The 20075-nt window shown below is 42.3% G+C and overlaps 1 protein-coding gene across 7 annotated transcripts in view; it reads left to right on the top strand.

Moving 5' to 3' along the window:
- LOC127972966 (membrane-associated guanylate kinase, WW and PDZ domain-containing protein 2) overlaps window positions 1-20075 on the top strand; it is a 214713-nt gene that overhangs the window by 152704 nt on the left and 41934 nt on the right. For all 7 annotated transcript variants that reach the window (XM_052577037.1, XM_052577042.1, XM_052577009.1 and 4 more), the window contains exons 7-10: window positions 7355-7412; window positions 10128-10249; window positions 13716-13898; window positions 18048-18665. In XM_052577037.1, coding sequence (XP_052432997.1) covers window positions 7355-7412; window positions 10128-10249; window positions 13716-13898; window positions 18048-18665 — 981 coding nt within the window. The remainder of the gene's footprint in view (window positions 1-7354; window positions 7413-10127; window positions 10250-13715; window positions 13899-18047; window positions 18666-20075) is intronic.

The raw sequence follows: 20075 nt of genomic DNA on the forward strand, positions 1-20075 counted from the left end.
GTTTTATTTCAAATCAAAGCTAAATACATGTAGAAACAGTATCTTTGTGGCGCGGAGGACACAGATGAGCATACACAGCACAATGATATGGAGTGACACAGAAGAGACCGTTGACAATGGAATTATTGAATAAAGTCTTTTTATTTTTTTTCGCTTACAAAAAGTGTTCCCGTCGCTTCATATAATCCAGATTGCACGTCTGATGGCAGATGGAGTATTCTGATGACAACTTTTCATACCTTTTCTGGACCTTGACACAGTTATTTACTTGGCAGTCTATGGGGCAGTCTCAAGCCTCCAGGTTTTCATCCAAAATATCTTAAATTGTGTTCCGAAGAATGGGGGTAAGTGATTAATGACAAAATGTTACTTTTGGGGTGGAGTAACCCTTTAAATTGCAGTCGTATGAATAATATTACTGTTTTACTGTATTTTTGATCAAATAAATTGATATTTATGTTTCTTATAAAGGCTATTAAACCTATAAAAATAATAATAATTTAGATTTTTTTTCTTCTTCACAATAAAAGAAAACCCTATATATGATTGCAATTAGTGAACAGTTAACAAACAGTTGCCTTGTAAATTATTTTTATTTATTTACCAAATCCAATATGATACTCATATTTGGCATTTATTTTGGGTCGCGCCTGTAACGATTAATTCACCAAACATAATAAGCTTTAGTTCATATTTTTTCTGCCTCATACTTGCTTTTGTTTACGTCCTCTCGTTCCTTCTCATCCCCACCCCTCTCATTTTATAAAGGTCAAAGCTTTTAGCAAAAAATAAACTGCTATCTGTTTTTACTGCAAAGGGCAGGCAGGTTTTTAAATAGCAAGATTATTTAAATATTGTGCAAACAAAATGCAAATATTGAAGAAGGTAATTATCATGAGCTCACGATTCTCAAGGGGTACGTGGGGCGGGCTACTCTATTTTTGGAGGCCATGAGATAGTCCAAACTTTGTTAATACTATTGAAATTTTGCTTTTGAACGTATCGCTCACTTCTTTTTATCAGAGTGTGTGATTTTTCTTGAATGTCAACTGAGTACTTTCTAAAATCCTCAGTTGAACCCACAGACCTTCATGGTAACAGTTTGGGAGATTTAAAGGGGAATGGGGAATTTGTATGCAATAACATTTTATGTAGTTCAAATATGTCCTGAGATCTGTGTAACAAGGTTCAACACAGTCTCAATAGGAAGGAAGAAGGCAGGGGTCGGCTTGTTTCTGGGACACTCGTTTATTCAACAAAACAAAATAAAACACGATGCCCTCTGGGCGTAGACAGCAAACGATTGCTTAAACACGGTCAATAACTTCAATAACTTCAAAGCACTGTTGTAGCTTTCCCTAGTGCAGAACGAGGTCCCAGCGTGTCTCTCTCTCCTTCTCTCTGCGGTGACTCGGCTTATATCCGGTCTCTCCACGCCAATTACTGCAATCAAACACACGTGTTCGTTAATTGCATTTGACCTACTTACGCCTCGCTCTGATCCCTCCGTCTCTCTCCCGTTGCGGATTTCGCTAAACCACGCCCCCCTCACCACATACCCCCACCGCCCGACTCAGGCCGGGGAGCCGTCCGGCCTGCGGCCTCCCCCCCCCCCCCCCTCCTGGAGAGGAAGTCAGCCACAGCCATCTGTACACCCGGCCTGTGGATCACCTGAAATTTAAACGGTTGTAAAGCGAGATACCACCGGGTGATCCTCGCGTTGGTATCTCTCATGCGGTGGAGCCACTGCAGAGGAGCGTGGTCCGAACAGAGGGTGAACTCCCGCCCCAGGAGGTAATAACGGAGGGTAAGAACAGCCCACCTGATCGCCAGACATTCTTTTTCTATGGTGCTGTACATCGTCTCTCTCTTAGAGAGCTTCCGACTGATGTACAGCACCGGCCGTTCTTTCCCCTCCACCTCCTGGGACAGGACTGCGCCCAACCCTCTGTTCGACGCGTCTGTCTGCAAGATAAAGGGGAGAGAAAAGTTAGGTGCATTCAGGAGCGGCCCGCCACACAGGGCAGCTTTTAACTGGGTGAAAGCCTGCTGGCACTGCTCCGTCCACTGGACTGTATCTGGTGCCTCCTTTTTAGTTAAATCAGTCAGCGGGCTAGCAGTATCCGAAAAATTAGGTACAAACCTTCTATAATACCCTGCCAGCCCCAGGAACTGTCTAACCTCCTTTTTGGTCTTAGGCCTTGGACACGTTGCAACTACTGCCGTCTTATCAATTTGGGGACGCACCTGTCCATGACCCAAGTGGAAACCCAGATATCTTACTTCCACCCGCCCAATTGCACACTTCCTCGGATTAGCCGTGAGCCCAGCCCTCCTCAGCGTCTTCAGGACCGCTCGCAAATGCTGCATATGTCGCTGCCAATCCCCACTGTAGATGATGATGTCATCCAGGTAGGCGGCGGCATATGCAGCATGCGGACGGAGAATTTTGTCCATGAGACGCTGAAATGTGGCTGGAGCCCCGAATAGCCCGAACGGAAGAGTGACAAATTGGTGTAAACCGAACGGCGTGGTGAAAGCTGTTTTTTCTTTGGTCATGGGAGACAAGGGGATCTGCCAATAACCTTTAGTTAAGTCCAGCGTCGAGTAAAAGCGAGCCGAGCCTAGCCGATCAAGCAATTCGTCCACCCGGTGCATTGGATATGCGTCAAATTTTGACACAGCATTCACCTTCCTATAATCCACACAGAACCGCACGGAGCCGTCTGTTTTAGGTACTAAGACTATCGGGCTCGCCCAGTCACTGTTGGATTCTTCTATTACTCCCATCTCTAGCATTGCCTCTAACTCCCCTTGAACCACTTTTTTTTAATGTTCAGGTAATCTATACGGCCGGCTGCGAACTACCACGCCCGGCTCGGTCTCAACATGGTGCTGAATGAGATCCGTTCGACCAGGCAGGGGCGAGAACACATCAGCAAAGGCTGCTTGAATGGACTTGATATCAGTGAGCTGCGATGGTGAGAGGTGGTCTCCTCCAGGGGCCAGAGCGAGAGATTGGGATTTTGAACTCACTTCTGGACCGAGATCCTCCTCCCCACTCACTACCGTCGCCAGCAACACTGATTCCGCCTCAGACCATTTTTTTAATAGGTTGAGGTGGTATATTTGATGTGCCCCGCCCCTATCCGTTCGAGCTACCTCATAGTTAAGATCCCCAACCCGCCGTGTGACCTCAAAGGGTCCTTGCCACTTCGCGAGTAACTTCGAACTAGAGGTAGGGAGTAATACAAGCACTTTATCTCCCGGTGCAAATTGACGTAGCCTAGCCCCCCTGTTGTACAACCGACTCTGTTTGTCTTGAGCCTGCAACAAATTCTCCATGGATAGCCGCCCCAACGTGTGGAGTTTTGTTCTCAAGTCCATGACATATTGAATTTCGTTTTTACTAGCAGAAGGTCCGTCCTCCCAAGTTTCTTTAAGGACGTCAAGGACCCCGCGGGGCTGGCACCCATAAAGAAGCTCGAAGGGGGAAAACCCCGTGGAGGCTTGCGGGACCTCCCGTACAGCGAACAAGAGGGGTTCCAGCCACCTATCCCAATTTTTGGCGTCTTCCTGAACGAACTTATGAATCATGGATTTTAATGTGCGATTAAATCGCTCGACCAGCCCGTCTGTTTGTGGGTGATAGACGCTTGTTCGAATCGATCTAATGCCCAATAATTCATAAAGCTCGCGAATGGTACGTGACATAAACACCGTGCCCTGATCGGTGAGGATCTCCTTTGGGATCCCCACCCGGGAGATTAATTGAAACAGTGCACTCGCCACACTCTTCGCGGAAATAGAGCGGAGAGGCACTGCCTCAGGATATCGCGTTGCATAGTCCACCAGAACTAATGCAAAGCGGTGTCCTCGTGCTGACCGCTCTAATGGCCCGATGAGGTCCATGCCAATTCGTTCGAAGGGGACCTGCATTAATGGAAGGGGGCACAATGGTGCTTTTGGGGTGGCCGGTGGATTCACCAGCTGGCATTCACGACAAGCCGCGCACCACCTGCGCACATTCTCGTGAATGCCCGGCCAGAAGAAGCGGGCCATGAGACGGTTTAGTGTATTACATTTTAGTGGATTACAATGAGCCGCCTGGAAAAGCATTTCCCGAGCCATCCGAACATAAATACCCCAATAATTCATTAAACGCGGGCCAATTCGTACCCAAAATTATCGGATGCCTGAGGTGCGGATTAACGGCCACCTCTACTCTATGTTTTCCTCCCCTAAATTTAATATCCACAGGAAAAATAGGGTAATTCACCACTTCCCCGTGTATACACCGAACCCTAACCATGCGGCTACTATCCAATGCCTTCGGATGAATCAGGCTTTGATGGATGGAGGATTGGTTACATCCCGAATCCACCAAAGCCTGATATGTACCCCCCCTGATACTCACTGGTATTTGGTATAAGCCAGCCTGATCGAGGGCAGCCTTTGGCGCGTCGGGGACCCGGATCAATGTCCCCACTTCCATCACCGGACACCGATCGATAAAATGCCCTGGGTCCCCGCAACGCCAACAGGCCGGCCCAGACTTTACCGCCACCCTGGCGGCAGGAAGTAGGTCAAGCGATTGGCGAGGAGAGAGCGGAGAGGCCGGGGCCTGGGGAACGGATCCCATGGGCGAAGTCCCACCCCTGGGAGGAGCCCTGGGACCTGCTGGTGGTTCAGCCCCGTAACTCTTCCTCCACCTCGGGGCTAGCTTCGACGGAAGCCCCACACGGGACCTGGGGAGAGGGACAGATTTAGGGAGAGAGAGGGGAGGGGAGGAGAGAGAAGGAGAGAGAGAAGCAGATGGTAAGGGGTCGCCGACCCCTGGACACGCCACCATTTGGTCTTCCGCCAGCTGGATGGCCTGGTTCAGCGACGTCGGGAGGTGGCACTGGACCCACTGCGCTGTCTTCCTTGGCAGCTTGGCCACGAACTGCTCCAGTACCACACGATCGATCACGTCCTCGACGTCACTACTGTCGGCCATCAACCACTTGCGGCAGGAATCCCGGAGCTGCTGTGCCATCACGAAGGGCCGGCCAGACTCTTCCAGGGTTAGAGTCCTGAACCTCTGGCGATGTTGCTCCGGAGTCCGACCGACCCGCTGGAGGATGGCACGCTTGAGGTCCTGGTAGGCCAGGAGGTTTTGGACTGGCAATTGGTGAGCGGCCACCTGCGCTTCCCCGGACAGCAGGGGAATGAGCCGCAGGGGCCAGTCCGCAGGGGCCACCCTCGAGCCTCTGCCGATTTTTCGAACAGGTCCAGGAAGGCCTCCGGATCATCCTGAGGCCCCATCTTGTTGAGCGGCAGAGGAGATGTCTGGTCTTTAAACGAAGGGATGGCCCGGGCCTCCCGGTCTACCCAGCTCCGGAATAGCTCGCGGTCTTCATGCTGGGCCCGGAGGAGTGCCTCAAAGCGTTTGTCCTGCTCCTCCTTGATCGCCAGCATGTGTTGATGTTGTTCCTGGTGAAGACCGGCGAGCGACTGGATGATGTCCGCAAATGGCGTACCTGACGGAGATTGCATGGCGGCGATGCTCTTCTTCCTTCCCGGGTTTCGGCACCACTGTAACAAGGTTCAACACAGTCTCAATAGGAAGGAAGAAGGCAGGGGTCGGCTTGTTTCTGGGACACTCGTTTATTCAACAAAACAAAATAAGACACGATGCCCTCTGGGCGTAGACAGCAAACGATTGCTTAAACGCGGTCAATAACTTCAATAACTTCAAAGCACTGTTGTAGCTTTCCCTAGTGCAGAACGAGGTCCCAGCGTGTCTCTCTCTCCTTCTCTCTGCGGTGACTCGGCTTATATCCGGTCTCTCCACACCAATTACTGCAATCAAACACACGTGTTCGTTAATTGCATTTGACCTACTTACGCCTCGCTCTGCTCCCTCCGTCTCTCTCCCGTTGCGGATTTCGCTAAACCACGCCCCCCTCGCCACAATCTGCTTCAGTGTCAAGATCAACTGATCACTCAACCTGAAACATCCGTTTTCAAGGGGTTAAAAACTGCCATAATACTTCCATCTTGTCGAGGAAAGGTGCGTTATTACTTTTCAAACTGAACTTGTGTTTTTTGACTTGTAGGTGAAACAAATTCCACAGATTTATATTGAAGAAGAGAATGAGCCATATCTTGAGTCCAGAATATCATAGAAACTTGGGATTTTGATCTATAAACACCACACAGAACATTGTGAAATATTTGTGTAAACATCATCAGTGTTTTCAGCTGACAAGTGGACACTTGGAGCAGCATTACATCAATTTGATTGTGTCTATTAACATTCAGGTTGTCCCATCCTATTGAATTGGGCAGTGTTTGGCCAGAAAAGCCTGACTAGACTTAGCCAGAAAGCGGACTGGACTTTATACTGATAAATTGATAAGTCTAGTTAACTACAAGAGACCCACAGACATTCTGCTGTTCGTAGATGAGCTCTTGGCCTTATTGTGAGTTTAATACTTGTGGTTAGGGGTTTGTTCAGATCTCAGATTGATCTGCGCACTCAGTTGTCTTCGCAAGTGGATTTCTATTTTATTAGGATGACTACCAACCCATAGCACAGCAGTAGAGTAATACCCAACAGCTCTTTGATCTCTCTCTGTGTGTGTGCCAGCCAGATTAAGTGAGAACATCACACAGTCTCTGTCACTTGTGATGTACAAAATTGTGTGTGATGTACACACAGTCTGGTATTTCACCCTGCTCGACACTGCTGAATGTGAATTTGCATCTTTGCTTGCTTGTAATTGCGTTGTGTTTCCTTGTCACTTTCGTCTAGAAGCTCAGAGGGTATGCATGCTATATGGAGAATGTGTATTCAAGTGTGTACGCGCATATGTATATTTTAGTCTAAATATTAATAATATGTCACAACATAATGGAGTTAATCAGAAAGTGCAAGGACAAAGGTAAATTCTGGAATTTTCAGAAAAGTGTTTAGAAAAAAAAAATACATAGACAATGAAAACATAATATTTTATTTTCAATAAAAGTAAACATGTTTATCCTGTACAACCCATTAAAATGTCATGGTGATAAATGGGAAATCAGATGATATTGTGAAAGACTGAAAAACATTTAAGAGTAAAATGATTGCTTTATTTTAAAAGTTATTGTGCGTTGGCACACTAAACCTTTCAAATAATGTTCAGTTTAGTATTCCATTAATCACATCAGTAAGTCACGGAGACACACAAAACCCACAAATGGCACCATTTCCAAAGAATGAGACAATATATCCCAATAAAACAACATTTTTACATTATAACGGCAACATTTACCTTTGAATGAAATGGTTTTGTGGATGTAATTGTTCTCATTGTTTGTTTTTCAGAGCTTCCTTATGGCTGGGAGAAAATTGATGACCCTGTTTATGGAACCTACTATGTTGAGTAAGTTGAAACACTAGAGTTAACATACATGGTTTAATGTCACTTTGGATCCCTGCGTTTTGTCACAGCTCTGTATGAACTGGTTATTTTGCTGCTGCACCATGCCCGGACCAAAAAACAGCTGCTCCGTTGTTTCCTAATTCAGTTCGCAGTGTGTTAGCATGTGTGACATCATTTTTCCTGCTTAATGCACAGTCTGGAGTGAGGTGGGACTATTTATAGTATGGCTTGCTTGGCTACTCTTCCTCCCAGGACAGAGGAGAACAGCAAGCCCAGAGCCAATAATGCAGCTGTAGTATCATGTGGATGCACAGCCACACAATCTCTCGAACTGCATAATAAATGCAGGACTGCATCCAGGTCTGCTATCATTAGATGGGTCAGTCTTTCCATTTATTTATCTGTCTGTTTAACTATCAGTCTGTCTGTCTGTATGTATGTCCATCCATCCGTCTGTCTATCGGTCTGTCTGTCCATCCCGCTGTCTGTCCATTTATACATCTGTCTATCTGTCAGTCAGTCAGTCAGTCTGGCAGTCAGTCTGCCATTCAGCCTGCCTGCCTGCCTGTGTCTGTCTGTCAATGTCTGTCTGTCTTTTTGTCTGTTTTTCTGTCTGTTAGTCCGTCTGTCTGTCTGTCTGTCTGCCTGCCTGTCTGTCAGTGTGTCGGTGTCTGTCTGTCTGTCTGTCTGTCTGTCAGTTTCTGTCTGTCGGTGTCTGTCTGTCTGTCTGTCTCTCTGTCTGTCTGTGTCTGTCTGTCTGTCTGTCTGTGTCTGTCTGTAAGTGTATGTATGTCTGTCTGTCTGTCTGTCTGTGTCTGTCTGCCTGTGTCTGTCTTTCAGTCTGTCTGTCTGTCTGTCTGTCTATCTGTCTGTTAGTGTCTGTCTGTCTGTCTGTCTGTCTTTCAGTCTGTCTGCCTGTGTCTGTCTGTCTTTCTGTCTGTCTATGTCTCTCTGTCTGTCTGTCTGTCTGTCTGTCTGTCTGTGTCTGTCTGTCTGCCTGTGTCTGTCTTTCAGTCTGTCTGTCTGTCTGTTAGTGTCTGTCTGTCTGTCTTTCAGTCTGTCTGCCTGTGTCTGTCTGTCTGTCTGTCTATGTCTCTCTGTCTGTCTGTCTGTCTGTATGTCTGTCTGTCAGTCAGTCTGTCTGTGTCTCTCTGTCTGTCTGTCTGTCTGTCAGTGTCTGTCTGTCAGTGTCTGACTGTCTGTGTCTGTCTGTCTGTCAGTGTCTGTCTGTCTGTCTCTCTGTCTGTCTGTCAGCATGTCTTCTAAATATTTGCTAAGATAACATTTTATTTTGAATATATATTTCCTTCAAAACACATTTATTTTTAGTGAGGCATTATTTATTTTTTATTATTTTATTTATTGTTATTTTAAAGCTACAAAACATACTGTATAATGTAAACTTTTATTTTGTCTTTCTATGAAAAAGGGAGAAAAACACATCTTCAGTAGTAATTGTAAAACTGTGGGTTTTATGTTTTGGAAGATGACAGCTGGGGAGATCAGAATCTGCATCTGGTGTGAAATGACTGTAATTTACTATAAATCTAGTGGCTTTTTAGAGGAGACACTTAACAAGAACATTAAGCATAAAGCTTATCACTTGTTTTGTGTTTTGTGTGTATTTTCAGGTTAAACAGATATCACTTTATCCCTACAAGCGTTATTTAATAGGACCAAGCTATAACCACTTGCCAGAATGTTTTCCACTTTGCCAAACCTTGGCCTAATGGCCTAACGTTCTATAAGAAAGTATGGAACTGATCTCAGATAAAGCACTACGGACAAAATCCATTTGCTGATTATACTTTGATCTGTTAAATCAATTTCAGGCTTTAGACCTTAAAAGAAATCTAAAAGCAATATCTCAAATTTGACCTTGCGTAGTATTGGCACAAAGCTGTAATTACAAATGCCACATCTTTACAAAAAACATTACCTCTTTTCAAAGGAATGCCTTTTAATGTAGCCCAATTTTCTTTGTACTTTCAAATGGCAGAGTTTTCAGTGGCGCCTTTTAAAACAGATTGGATTAACTCGGACAGCAAGTGTTGTGCAGAGAGTTAAAAAATAACCATTTTTTTCCAGATCAGAGGATGGTCTCATTACTGTCTGATCTCATTCTTACATCACTTTTTTTTTACAAAAATGAGGACTAACTAGGATAAAGTTTCACTGACCACAGCCTTAAATGATTTGTGTCATTTATTAAAATCAACATTCATGCTTTCATCTATTATACATTAATGGCTCATGTCAATTTTTGTTTTTTGGGTGGTAGATTGTTGGGAGGGCAAGATAATTTGCTCTGACCAACCATAAGAAATAATACTGCAGGATTTGCAGAAATTGTCAAAGTGCATAATAGCAAGGGACCAGCACTAATAAATAATAAAATTCAGAGCCACTTTGCAGATATTGGGCAGTTGAATTTGATAGATTTCTCAGAAAATTGTACAGTCAGTGATGGGCACATTGGAATCATTTGTAGAATCGGGTCTCCCATGCATTTTACATGATAGTCGTTGTCTATTTGTAGTGCATAGATGCTGCCTATGTAGAGTGTTGCAAATCAGTTACTTCAGTTAAAATGCTACTTGTGTAAGCAGTAGACAGCTAGGCAGCTTGCTAAATTGATGGATAAGCATGTTCTATGAAGTCGTCACTCAAGAGATACACTTGAATGAGTCTCTGTTTCTGTTTTTCTGATTGCAGTCACATAAACCGAAGGACTCAGTTTGAGAATCCAGTTCTAGAAGCCAAGAGAAGATTGCAACAGCAGCAGCAGATGCAGAGTCAGGGCTTGTCCTCTCTCCCCCTACCTACAGTCTACAGAGGTAAAGTATTATTGCTATCCAAGATTGACATCCAAATATTGATATCCAAAAATTAACAGTTGAATTTTGAAGTGTGGTACTAATGTAAATCTGGTTATTCCCAACCTCCCTATTGTTCAGGCACACCAAAGACATCTTAAAAACACTTATCTGCTCTCCATGCAATTACATTTAACATCAAATCTTCTGAAAAGCTGATTGGGGTTTGATATTCATGACTATTATTATATTTCTCCTGTGCACTCATTGTCTGTCTCTATTTTAACACAACTAAGGTCAAATGTTGTCTTTGGAAGTGCACAGTGTGTGAACTTATTGTGCAGAATATTACTTTCTTACAGAATATCACTTTCTTACCTTTGGAATTATCCATTTTACTTCAAAATGAAAACTATCAATATTTACTTGATTACTTTCTTGGAAATCATAATGAGAAATTCTGAAGAACTTGCCTTTTTTTCCCATGCACTTACGATGAATGTTAACTGAAAGTAAAGCAACCTAACCACTGACTCACTGACTACGTTAACAAGCAACCAAATAATCCGATTGTAATCAGATTAACAGCTCAATCGGACTGAAACGCCTTCATGTAAACACCTTAATTGATCCAACTGAGCTCGATCGGTATTAAATTTCGATCAGATTGAAGGGAGTGGTTTATTCCTCTTCTAATACGATTGAGAGTGCATGTAAACACTCGATCGGATTGAACCATGACACTGAAAGGACTGCAGAAATAACATAATGACGTATGACGCATGGAACAAGCGGCTCTTCCTTTTGTATAAAGTGTTGTATAAATGCATGTCCTGTCATTATAAAACTCTCACTCGGCAACTGTGAAGTGACAACTTTGTTTAGGATACTCATCCACAGGCAACCCAGAGTCAGAAAAAGTTGAGAACCAAATCAGTCTAATTTGTTAACAAATCATTTTCAAATCATCTTCTTTTAACCTGTTCATCTTATTTATTGGCAATATTAAACTCAACTGAAACATTTAGTTATAGACTGCCCATAACTGATTCTCTAAAGAACTTTCCTGGCTGTGCTAAGTAGGTCTTCTTGTTTGTAAAAGAAACACAAGTCATATGGACTACTCCTATACTTTTACAGTACTGTTGCATCCTTTTTGAAGTTTGAAAGCGTTATCTAAATTCAATGTAAATGTATATTGAATTGTACATTACTAAAAAAGATATATATATTTTTTTTTTTTGTTCCATGAAAGAAAGTCAGTCATTCAGGCTTGGATGGACATAAGGGGGAGTAAATAATGACAGAATTATCCTTTTTTGCATAAACTAATCCTCTAAATCTACCTGTACAGTCTATTCAAGCTAAGCCTGAATGCTTCCTGTTTTCTTTGAGACTCAGTCATCCATTGAGAATGCGTCTCCTTTCATAATATGACCTTGGACTGATTATGGTTAGAAGCATTTCTTGCAATAATTCCTGTTTAAATTAATCCATTCAGCATGGTCATGCTGTTACCCACATAAAGGTAAGAGGCAGAGTATGTTCAGCCAGAATGGCGTAAACAAGAACGTTCTCTACCTTTTTTCAGTCCATCTTTCAGAGAGAGTATCCTGATTTCCTGTGTGAGTTGAGGATTTTTTTCTTTTCTGTAACAGTGGAGGAGAGCCCCTCCTCTGCCACCTTACCCAGGGCCAGACTGGCATACGTGGGTCCCGCTCCTGAGCGCTCTCATAGTCTCACTGACCTGTCCGAGGCCCCCCTGTACCGGGCCGGTGTGTTTGGACTGCATGGTACGTCCCTAGACCGGCTCCCCCTTGTGCAAGAGAGGAACTACAGCAGGAGTGTTTTTGCCTTGCCTGTTTTTGCCTAGTCCTCTAAGGAACAATCTCTCAGTTTCTAAACCAGTGAAGACTTTTCATTGGCTGTGTTTTTTTTAATTTTTTTTATTTGTATTTTACTTTTTGCCTGCGCTTCAAGGATACTCATAAGTCCACCTACCCTGCTGAACAGACCAGTGTAACTGGTCACAAGCATATGTTTGGGATGCTGGTTTATAAAATATGCCTATGGATTCCACAAGATTACTTATCTAGTAGGGGATGATCACCAAGTAACTAACAACATCCACCTAGTTGATTAGTGAGGGTCAACTTTTTTTCTTTAGCTTTCAGTTTTAGCTTTAATATTTAACACTGCCTTTTCACAAAGTAAAGATTGCAGTTCTATTAGAATTAAGTTTACTATAATGTTCTATTCATAATTTGGGGTTTACGTCATATATTTTGAAACCACTACAGCCCCCTTCCTCAAATCTTGACCTGGAGGTCCAATTTGCTGCAGAGTTTAGCTCCAACCCTGATCAAAGTCATCTGCTTGTGGTTTTCGAATGATCCCAAAGACATTGATTAGCATGATCAGGTGTGCTTGATTAGGGTTAGAGCTAAACTCTGCAGGAAAATGGATCTCGGGGTCCAGATTTGAGGATCCCTGCACTACAGTATGCACAGATCTATGCTTACTGACTGTTAGTACCCCAAAACCATTTCTGCTAACATTTCTCTCCAACCACATGGCTCTAGTTAAGCATTTAACACCTCTTTTCAAGATCCAATCAACTCCAGCTAGGCAAAATCTAGTTCTGCTCTCATTATGTTTTCAAGGTAATATGTAAAATGGGTTTTGAATGCCATTTTATGTTGATTGTAAGACCATATAGACAACCTGCCAACGTTACGCATTCCCATTATATTAAAAACAAGGAAACAAAACCAGCTGTACCAGATATTTTGCTAGACCAGAACCAAACAAACATGGATCAGCATAGAAATTCATGCTGGTCTTTTAGCAGGGTATCTGGACCAGCTATTGTCCCTAACAAACGCATGGTAGTAACTAGATTAGACTAGACCAAGATGGTGGTACAAAAAAAAAAAAAAAAAATTAAGAACCTCTCAACTACGAAAGTGAGATGGAGTGACTATGGCTGGCATCTTTTAACTCCATACTGTGTACTGAAGTAGACATCTCTTCAGTTTCAAAGAAGCAGCTCTTCAGTACAAAGGTCCTTGTGTGTGGTTACAGCAAAACAGCTTTTCCAGAATGGTTTTTAAGACCGCTTTCTCCACTCTGAGAGAGCAGTAGAACCACTCTGCCTGAGCTGGTTCTTCTCCTGGCTTTTTTTCTTCTTGGATGGCTTCAGAGACGGCCCTGGATGTGGCTAAACACTGTTGAGTGTAGCATTGGAGTACATTTAAAGAGCCAAAAGTGAGGTTTGAGCAAAAAACAAGCCATCATGTCCCACTCTGCTATTGTATGTTTGGCTGTAAGCAGAGCGCTTGGCCATCTACCCACAATTCCCCAGTGAGATGTGATCTGCTGCTTTTGATGGGTTTGGAGTGGCTTTTACACAATAACCATTAGTTTCTGGATATCTTCTGCTTGATTACAATCTCATGTTTCTATCTGAATTTCTTCACCCTGGCAGAGAAGCCTTTGTTCACACGGGACCCCACGCAGCTGAAGGGCAGCTTTCTGTCTACAGCCCTGCAGAAAAGCAACATGGGATTTGGCTTCACTATCATCGGTGGTGACGAACCAGATGAGTTCTTACAGGTCAAAAGTGTCATACCAGACGGGCCTGCTGCACAGGATGGGAAAATGGCTACAGGTAAACACACACACACACACTTGCAGCAAGTCACTGTTTGATCAGCTCTAATGTGCTATTCTTACTTAAATAGAGCTTCCAGCTGGTCAGTCTTTCTCAATCTATGTTTGTGCCCACACTACTGCTGAGGTTGCGGTGTGAATCTGTCATTTTATTGGTTGATAGTGTGTTAGGGACATCCAGGGGTTAAGAGCTTTTACAGAAAGTGTATTTATTGGCTTTGTGTGTCATCCACAGCAGGGCACGTGTTCATTAATCACAGAGGTGCTTTCTGAACTCTGTAACTCCGGTCCAGCCTAGTGGGAGTGTGACTGCTGCAGCATTACTCTCACACACGTGCATCAGCATTGAAATATCTAGTATATTCAGAGGGACCCACAGTGCAGAGTTCAGAATATAGTCAATGCGTCTCCCATGATGCCGTTTTATTGTATTATTGTTGTTGGTAGTTGTAGAAATCATCCTTTCTGCTCCTTTCCTCTCCTTTCTGCTCTCTTCCACCCTTCATTTTCCCTCTAGACTCCTTGTCCTACTTGTGCTGTTTTGCAGTCACACACACACACACACACACTCACACACACTCAGACAGTGCTGTGGAGGAGCTTCAGCTCTACGCCAGTGTGAAATATTCAATTTTGCTGGATAAGGGAGCTCGGAGAGGAAATCTCGCTCACATCCTTTGGTGGACTTGAACGTCCTTTGCATATGGACATACATATAGTACACAGCCATCACTATTTTGGTGGATAATGTTACTTTTGAAGACCTTATTAAATCAGAATATTCGTTTTGTTGATTTTAGTCCACGTGTGTTAGCTTTGAGGCTAATCTGTATGCTAATTTCCTCTAGAATGTTAATTAATGACTCATTCTGCGCCACAGATTTAAATCCAATCAGATTGACTCTAGAATGACTCAAATAATTTTGGCATTATCTAATGCCCACTTAAAGTTAATCCTTAAAAAATAAGTATTTTAATACTCAACATTATAATCTAGGCATGCATTTACTTACATCATTTTAATATGATGTATATGATATTAGTGTTATATAATTTTATTTATTTAGGGAAAATTAATTAACATGAAGATAATTCTTGGACATTTGTTAATGATTTTGAATGTAGAATACACCATTATGCAAGATTTGCATTTTCATATCCTTAATGTTATGTTTCTTTTCATTATGGATGTTTGCTAAGACAAGTCACTATTAATATATACATGTTTGTGAGTATGTAACAAGTTAAAAAAAAATTAAACCCAACATTAACCACCTAAATAATCATAACAACTGTTTAACACCTCATCCACAAATTAATAGTGTGATGTAAACATGCCATGTATTCCTCTCTCTCCTGTCCTCCTGGCTAAGTGCTTCCATGATGAATTAAAACTATCATGCAGAGTGCTGAGATCTGCTGAGTGAAATGCTTCACTTCCTGCATCTTAGAGCCCTTCCATCCACCTCATCTACGCCCACTATAGATGCCTCTGTGGCACTGATGTTTACTCTGCCCCTTGCAGCTGTGCCCGATTCTTCTCAATTAAAGCTTAACAAGCAGATAATGAGTTGAATCAGGTGCACTAGTGTGTTGCTGAGGGACAGGAAGCACACAAGTCATATGCCTGTTGGAGAATCACTGCATTTTGATGTTTAGAGCTTAATTTGAATAGAATGTCTACTGTGCTGTGGCTCAGCAGCGATGTTTAGGGGATTGTGTATTGATTGTGTTTTAAGAATGCCAGTCACAGGCATACGATGTCTCAGACGTTTGTTCCCAGAGCTCTTTTTATGTTGTCTCGCAATGAATAGATTTAGTCAGGAAACAAAATATTAGATCATTTTAATTTTAATAAAACAATAAGTAGCACATTATAAGTATGTGTGCACAACTTTGAGTGATCAATGAATCCATTGAATCATTTAATTGAAACTGACTATTTGAACTGGTTCATGGAAATCAATCAAACTTATTATACATTTTGTCAATTTAAATGAGACACCCTTTTAATACTATATGCTATAACCCAGTCTTAGTTAGTTGAAGTTTATTTAAACAATTTTAGTGTCTCTTATTATCCAGTTTCAGCATTCACAGATAAAAAATAAAGTAAAACATAAAACGGGAGCTGTCGAATTTAGAATTTTTTGAAGTTTGAATTGTAAGTGGATGATAATGTCTTGTTTGTAGGAGTGTAGTGATCTGGTTTGCCCTGTGGAGTGTCGGCCCAGACTGATGCTGACATAAAGCTAGGTGTGAAACAGCCCGGTCACACCAATATAATTTGCTCTCTGGAAGCATGTGAAAGTATTGATTGGAACACCAGAGTCTCTAGGCAGATGTTGAATGTATTTACCGAGATTAATTTAAATTCCTGCAAACAACACATAACAGTCAGAAGGGGACAAGCCTAACGATAGACACGTATGTCACTGCATGAAATGTCTCTAGGAAACCAGTAGACCCTGTGACTCAATAAATCATAATTTAGCATGATTTCTGTGAGGGTTAGGTTTAGGGGTGGGGTTAGGTGTGGTCATTCGAACGAATAAGCCACCTAGTAAAATATGTACGAATTACTGTGAGATCGGTGTAAAAAGTCCACAAATTGCATTTAAATAAACATGCGTTTTGATTGGTAATGACATTAAAGGTCATTTCATGACGATAGATGCATCACGATACTGTCATTATTTTTACGCCCGCTAGAGGCCGCTTAACTTTAAAACTTAAATATAGGTCGTAATAAGGTGCTTGCACAAACTGTCGTTTTTTGCTGGAGGACAGGCTCAATATTGAGCACCTTCTCATTTCCACAATAATTACATTTCTGATATTTAATTTTTGTCAGCATTCAAAGATGGAGGCCAAAGCTTTTATTTGAAACATACTCTGCGGAAACATTAAAAAAAAATGGTACACAAGCTTGGTTTCACATTCCAGCACTGAAGGTGAAACTGTACTGAATCAGTGAACAAACATCTGAAGGACTGGTAAAATTCTTGAAAAAAGGGAAGTGAAGATCACAAGTCCTGAGGCATGGCGAATTTAAGGACTGAGAAAAGGATTGAGTAGGTCCCTCAAATTGTTCCTTCGACTTGTGCGCTGTAATTGACACAGTTGCCAGGGGAGACGACATGAATAAATATTGGATGACTGAAATCGTTGCAAATTGGAGAAGGTTTTTCACCCTGATTAGACTGACTGTTCTTATTGGGTAAAATATATTTTCCCCCTCAATAGCGCTGTTCCGAAACCTAGAGATGTTTTGCTGTCAGTTTTCTTTACATCGGGTAAAACGATTGATTTGGAACATTCTACACTGGCAGCAAGCCACACAAAAATGGTGCTTTTCTTGTGAAGCACACAGGAGATTTGACTCCTCTAGTTAAAAAATCTTAAAGGAATACCAATCCTAAACTTCCCTTTTAATGTCATGGGGGGAATAAAAAATCTGAATTTCAGTATATCCAGCTGGATCTTACCAGGATGACCGTTAGATCCCTCTTACAGGGTTTGTTTTCTCAGTGGGTATAGTTCCAAATTGTGAAAGAATCTCAACTAGCATTTCAGCTAATTGCTGTTTCTGAAGCGTCTAACTTCAGCATGTTGCTAAGTTAATGACTTAGCTCACATAAGCACAAAAATACACAGCACGCAAATAATGGAGCAGATAGTCAAAATAGTTTGATATTAGCGTGTTGCTAAGCTAATGGCTCCACATTCTTATTGGCACAAAAATACACGGTAACACTTAATTTTAGGGTCTCTTGACTAGTTGCTTATTAACAAGCATATTACTAGAATATTAGCCATTTATTGGTACCAATTAACCACATATTAATGCCTTGTTCTATAAGACCTTACCATTATGGATAAAGAACTTGTATCAATACTTTTCTTAATTGAATCAAATATAAGAATAAAAAAAAAAAAAATGTTTTACCTAATTCACCATTTTGGATGATTTCTGTCACTGTGTTTATTTCAATGATTTCTGAGAATGAGTTATCTTGTAAAGAAGCATAACTATGTTTAAGTTTACTCCTAACTTTTGAAACAGCCTTGGCTTTTGGCCCAAATATACACCTACTAGTGTTAGCATATGCTAATATACCTTTCCTTTTGTCTAATTATTTACCAGGAGATGTGATTGTCTACATTAATGACCTCTGCGTCCTGGGCACCACTCACGCTGATGTGGTGAAGCTTTTCCAGTCAGTGCCAATTGGACAAAGCGTAACCCTCGTCCTTTGCAGGGGTTACCCTCTTCCATATGACCCGGAGGATGCAGCCAGTACATTGCTGTCCCCCCTCAGTCTAATTGATCGTCATCTGCTGGTCAACGGACGGAATAGCTACGACAGCTACATGGAGTACATCTCCCGCACTGCTCGCTTCGTCGACCCAATCCAAACGACGCTGGCGCAACCTCACCCTGGAGACACCCACCTGGACGCCGGACCACTGGAGGACAGCGTCTCAATGGCATCGTCAGGGGCGGCTGGAGGAGAGCTTTTAACCGTTACCATGGTGAAAGGGGCGGATGGGTTTGGATTCACTATAGCAGACAATAATGGAGGACAACGGGTGAATCAGATTCTGGAGGCACAGGGGTGCCCGGGGCTGTGCGAGGGCGATCTGATCGTGGAAATTAACCAGCAACCCGCGCTAACGCTATCACACACACAGGTGGTGGAGCTGCTAAAAGAATGTCCTGTTGGGGCTGAGGCCATGTTGGTTGTGCAGAGAGGAGGGGCAGGTAAGGAGACTTCTGTTCTTTTTTGGGGGGGGGGGGGGGGGTGGGGGGGCTTTTAATTAATTTAGTCCATCTTGCCATTCTTAGCAGTTTTATAATTCACTCCTTGGCTTTCTCAAAGCGCTGAGTCATGCTGAAGAACAAGCTGTTTCTGCTTTTTCCGACCTTCACTGTGCAGAAAAGCATTGTGGGTAAAAATAGACTCTGACACATAATTACAGTAGTGTACAAACATGCATATGCACTACCTGTGTCCTCAGTATATTTATATCCTGCATTCTGTACAAGGACTGTTGCATAATATGCTTTCACAAACACACACACTTCTAAAATTCACAAACCAGCACAGTTAAAGACTCTCTGAAATCATGTTTTAGCATGTCTTTTAGCATTAAGGCTAATTTATATGTTAGCCTATGCTTTGTTTACTGTTGCTTGGCCAAATATTGGAAGCGAAATCAGTCATTTCAATAGGAATCTGCACAATAAGGAGTTTTACATGTGGGCGAAAAAGTTCCCCATGTGAATTTCGCTCATGTTTAAAATGGTCATGCAAATTTGCAGTGCTAACCAACAGAAAGCTGCTTGGTTTGAAAGTGACTTTAGTGAGCTTTATGCATTACTGTGTTGTTGACTATAGAAATAGGGATTTTGTTTGCCCACAAAATGTTGCCTAAATTTTGCTAATGTAACCACACCTCAGTGAAACAGACCAATGGCAAAAGGCTACTAGCTATTGACCCCTTGGATATGTCCCACCTCCTATCCAGGAAAGAAAACAGCAGTCATCAAGCCATTTCTTTTGCTTCACTGAGTCTTTAAAGTTATGCTAAAATCAAAATTGTTCCCAAAACTGATGCCAAACAGCTATTTAAAGCTTCACACATGGCATTTCGCAGTGATGTGCTTTCCAGCACACAAGCACTTCCTACACTCACGTACACCGTGTCCCAGACACCTACACTGTCTCAAATACAAATTATGGTTTGCTGGTTCAGTGTCTAGCTCTCAAGGGGCAGTGAATCAGAGCTGATTATTTTACAGTGCTGTTGATTACTGCTGGTGCTAACTTGTTTCTCACCCGAGAATAATTACAGATTCTAGATTTTTACATTCTACCCAATTACTAGAATGCTCTTTTATTTGTTTCTTTATTTTATTTTAATAAAGTATAATATTTCTTTATTCTTTTTTTTCACTTCCCTCAAAACCAACTGCCCTCAGTACAATACTGTAACTCAATAATTCAAATATATATTAAAGTTTAGATTTTAAAAAAAATGCATGTCCTGAAGTATTAGATTTATACTTCTTCTTTTGGTTTTCACAGATGTGTACCTAATTTTGTGAGACTGACAGGTTATTTTTAATAAATCCAGCGGTATCAAAATCATCCCTCATCCTGAAGGGTTT

This window comes from Carassius gibelio, chromosome A4 (genome assembly GCF_023724105.1).
Source record: "Carassius gibelio isolate Cgi1373 ecotype wild population from Czech Republic chromosome A4, carGib1.2-hapl.c, whole genome shotgun sequence".
NCBI classification, from domain to species: domain Eukaryota; kingdom Metazoa; phylum Chordata; class Actinopteri; order Cypriniformes; family Cyprinidae; genus Carassius; species Carassius gibelio.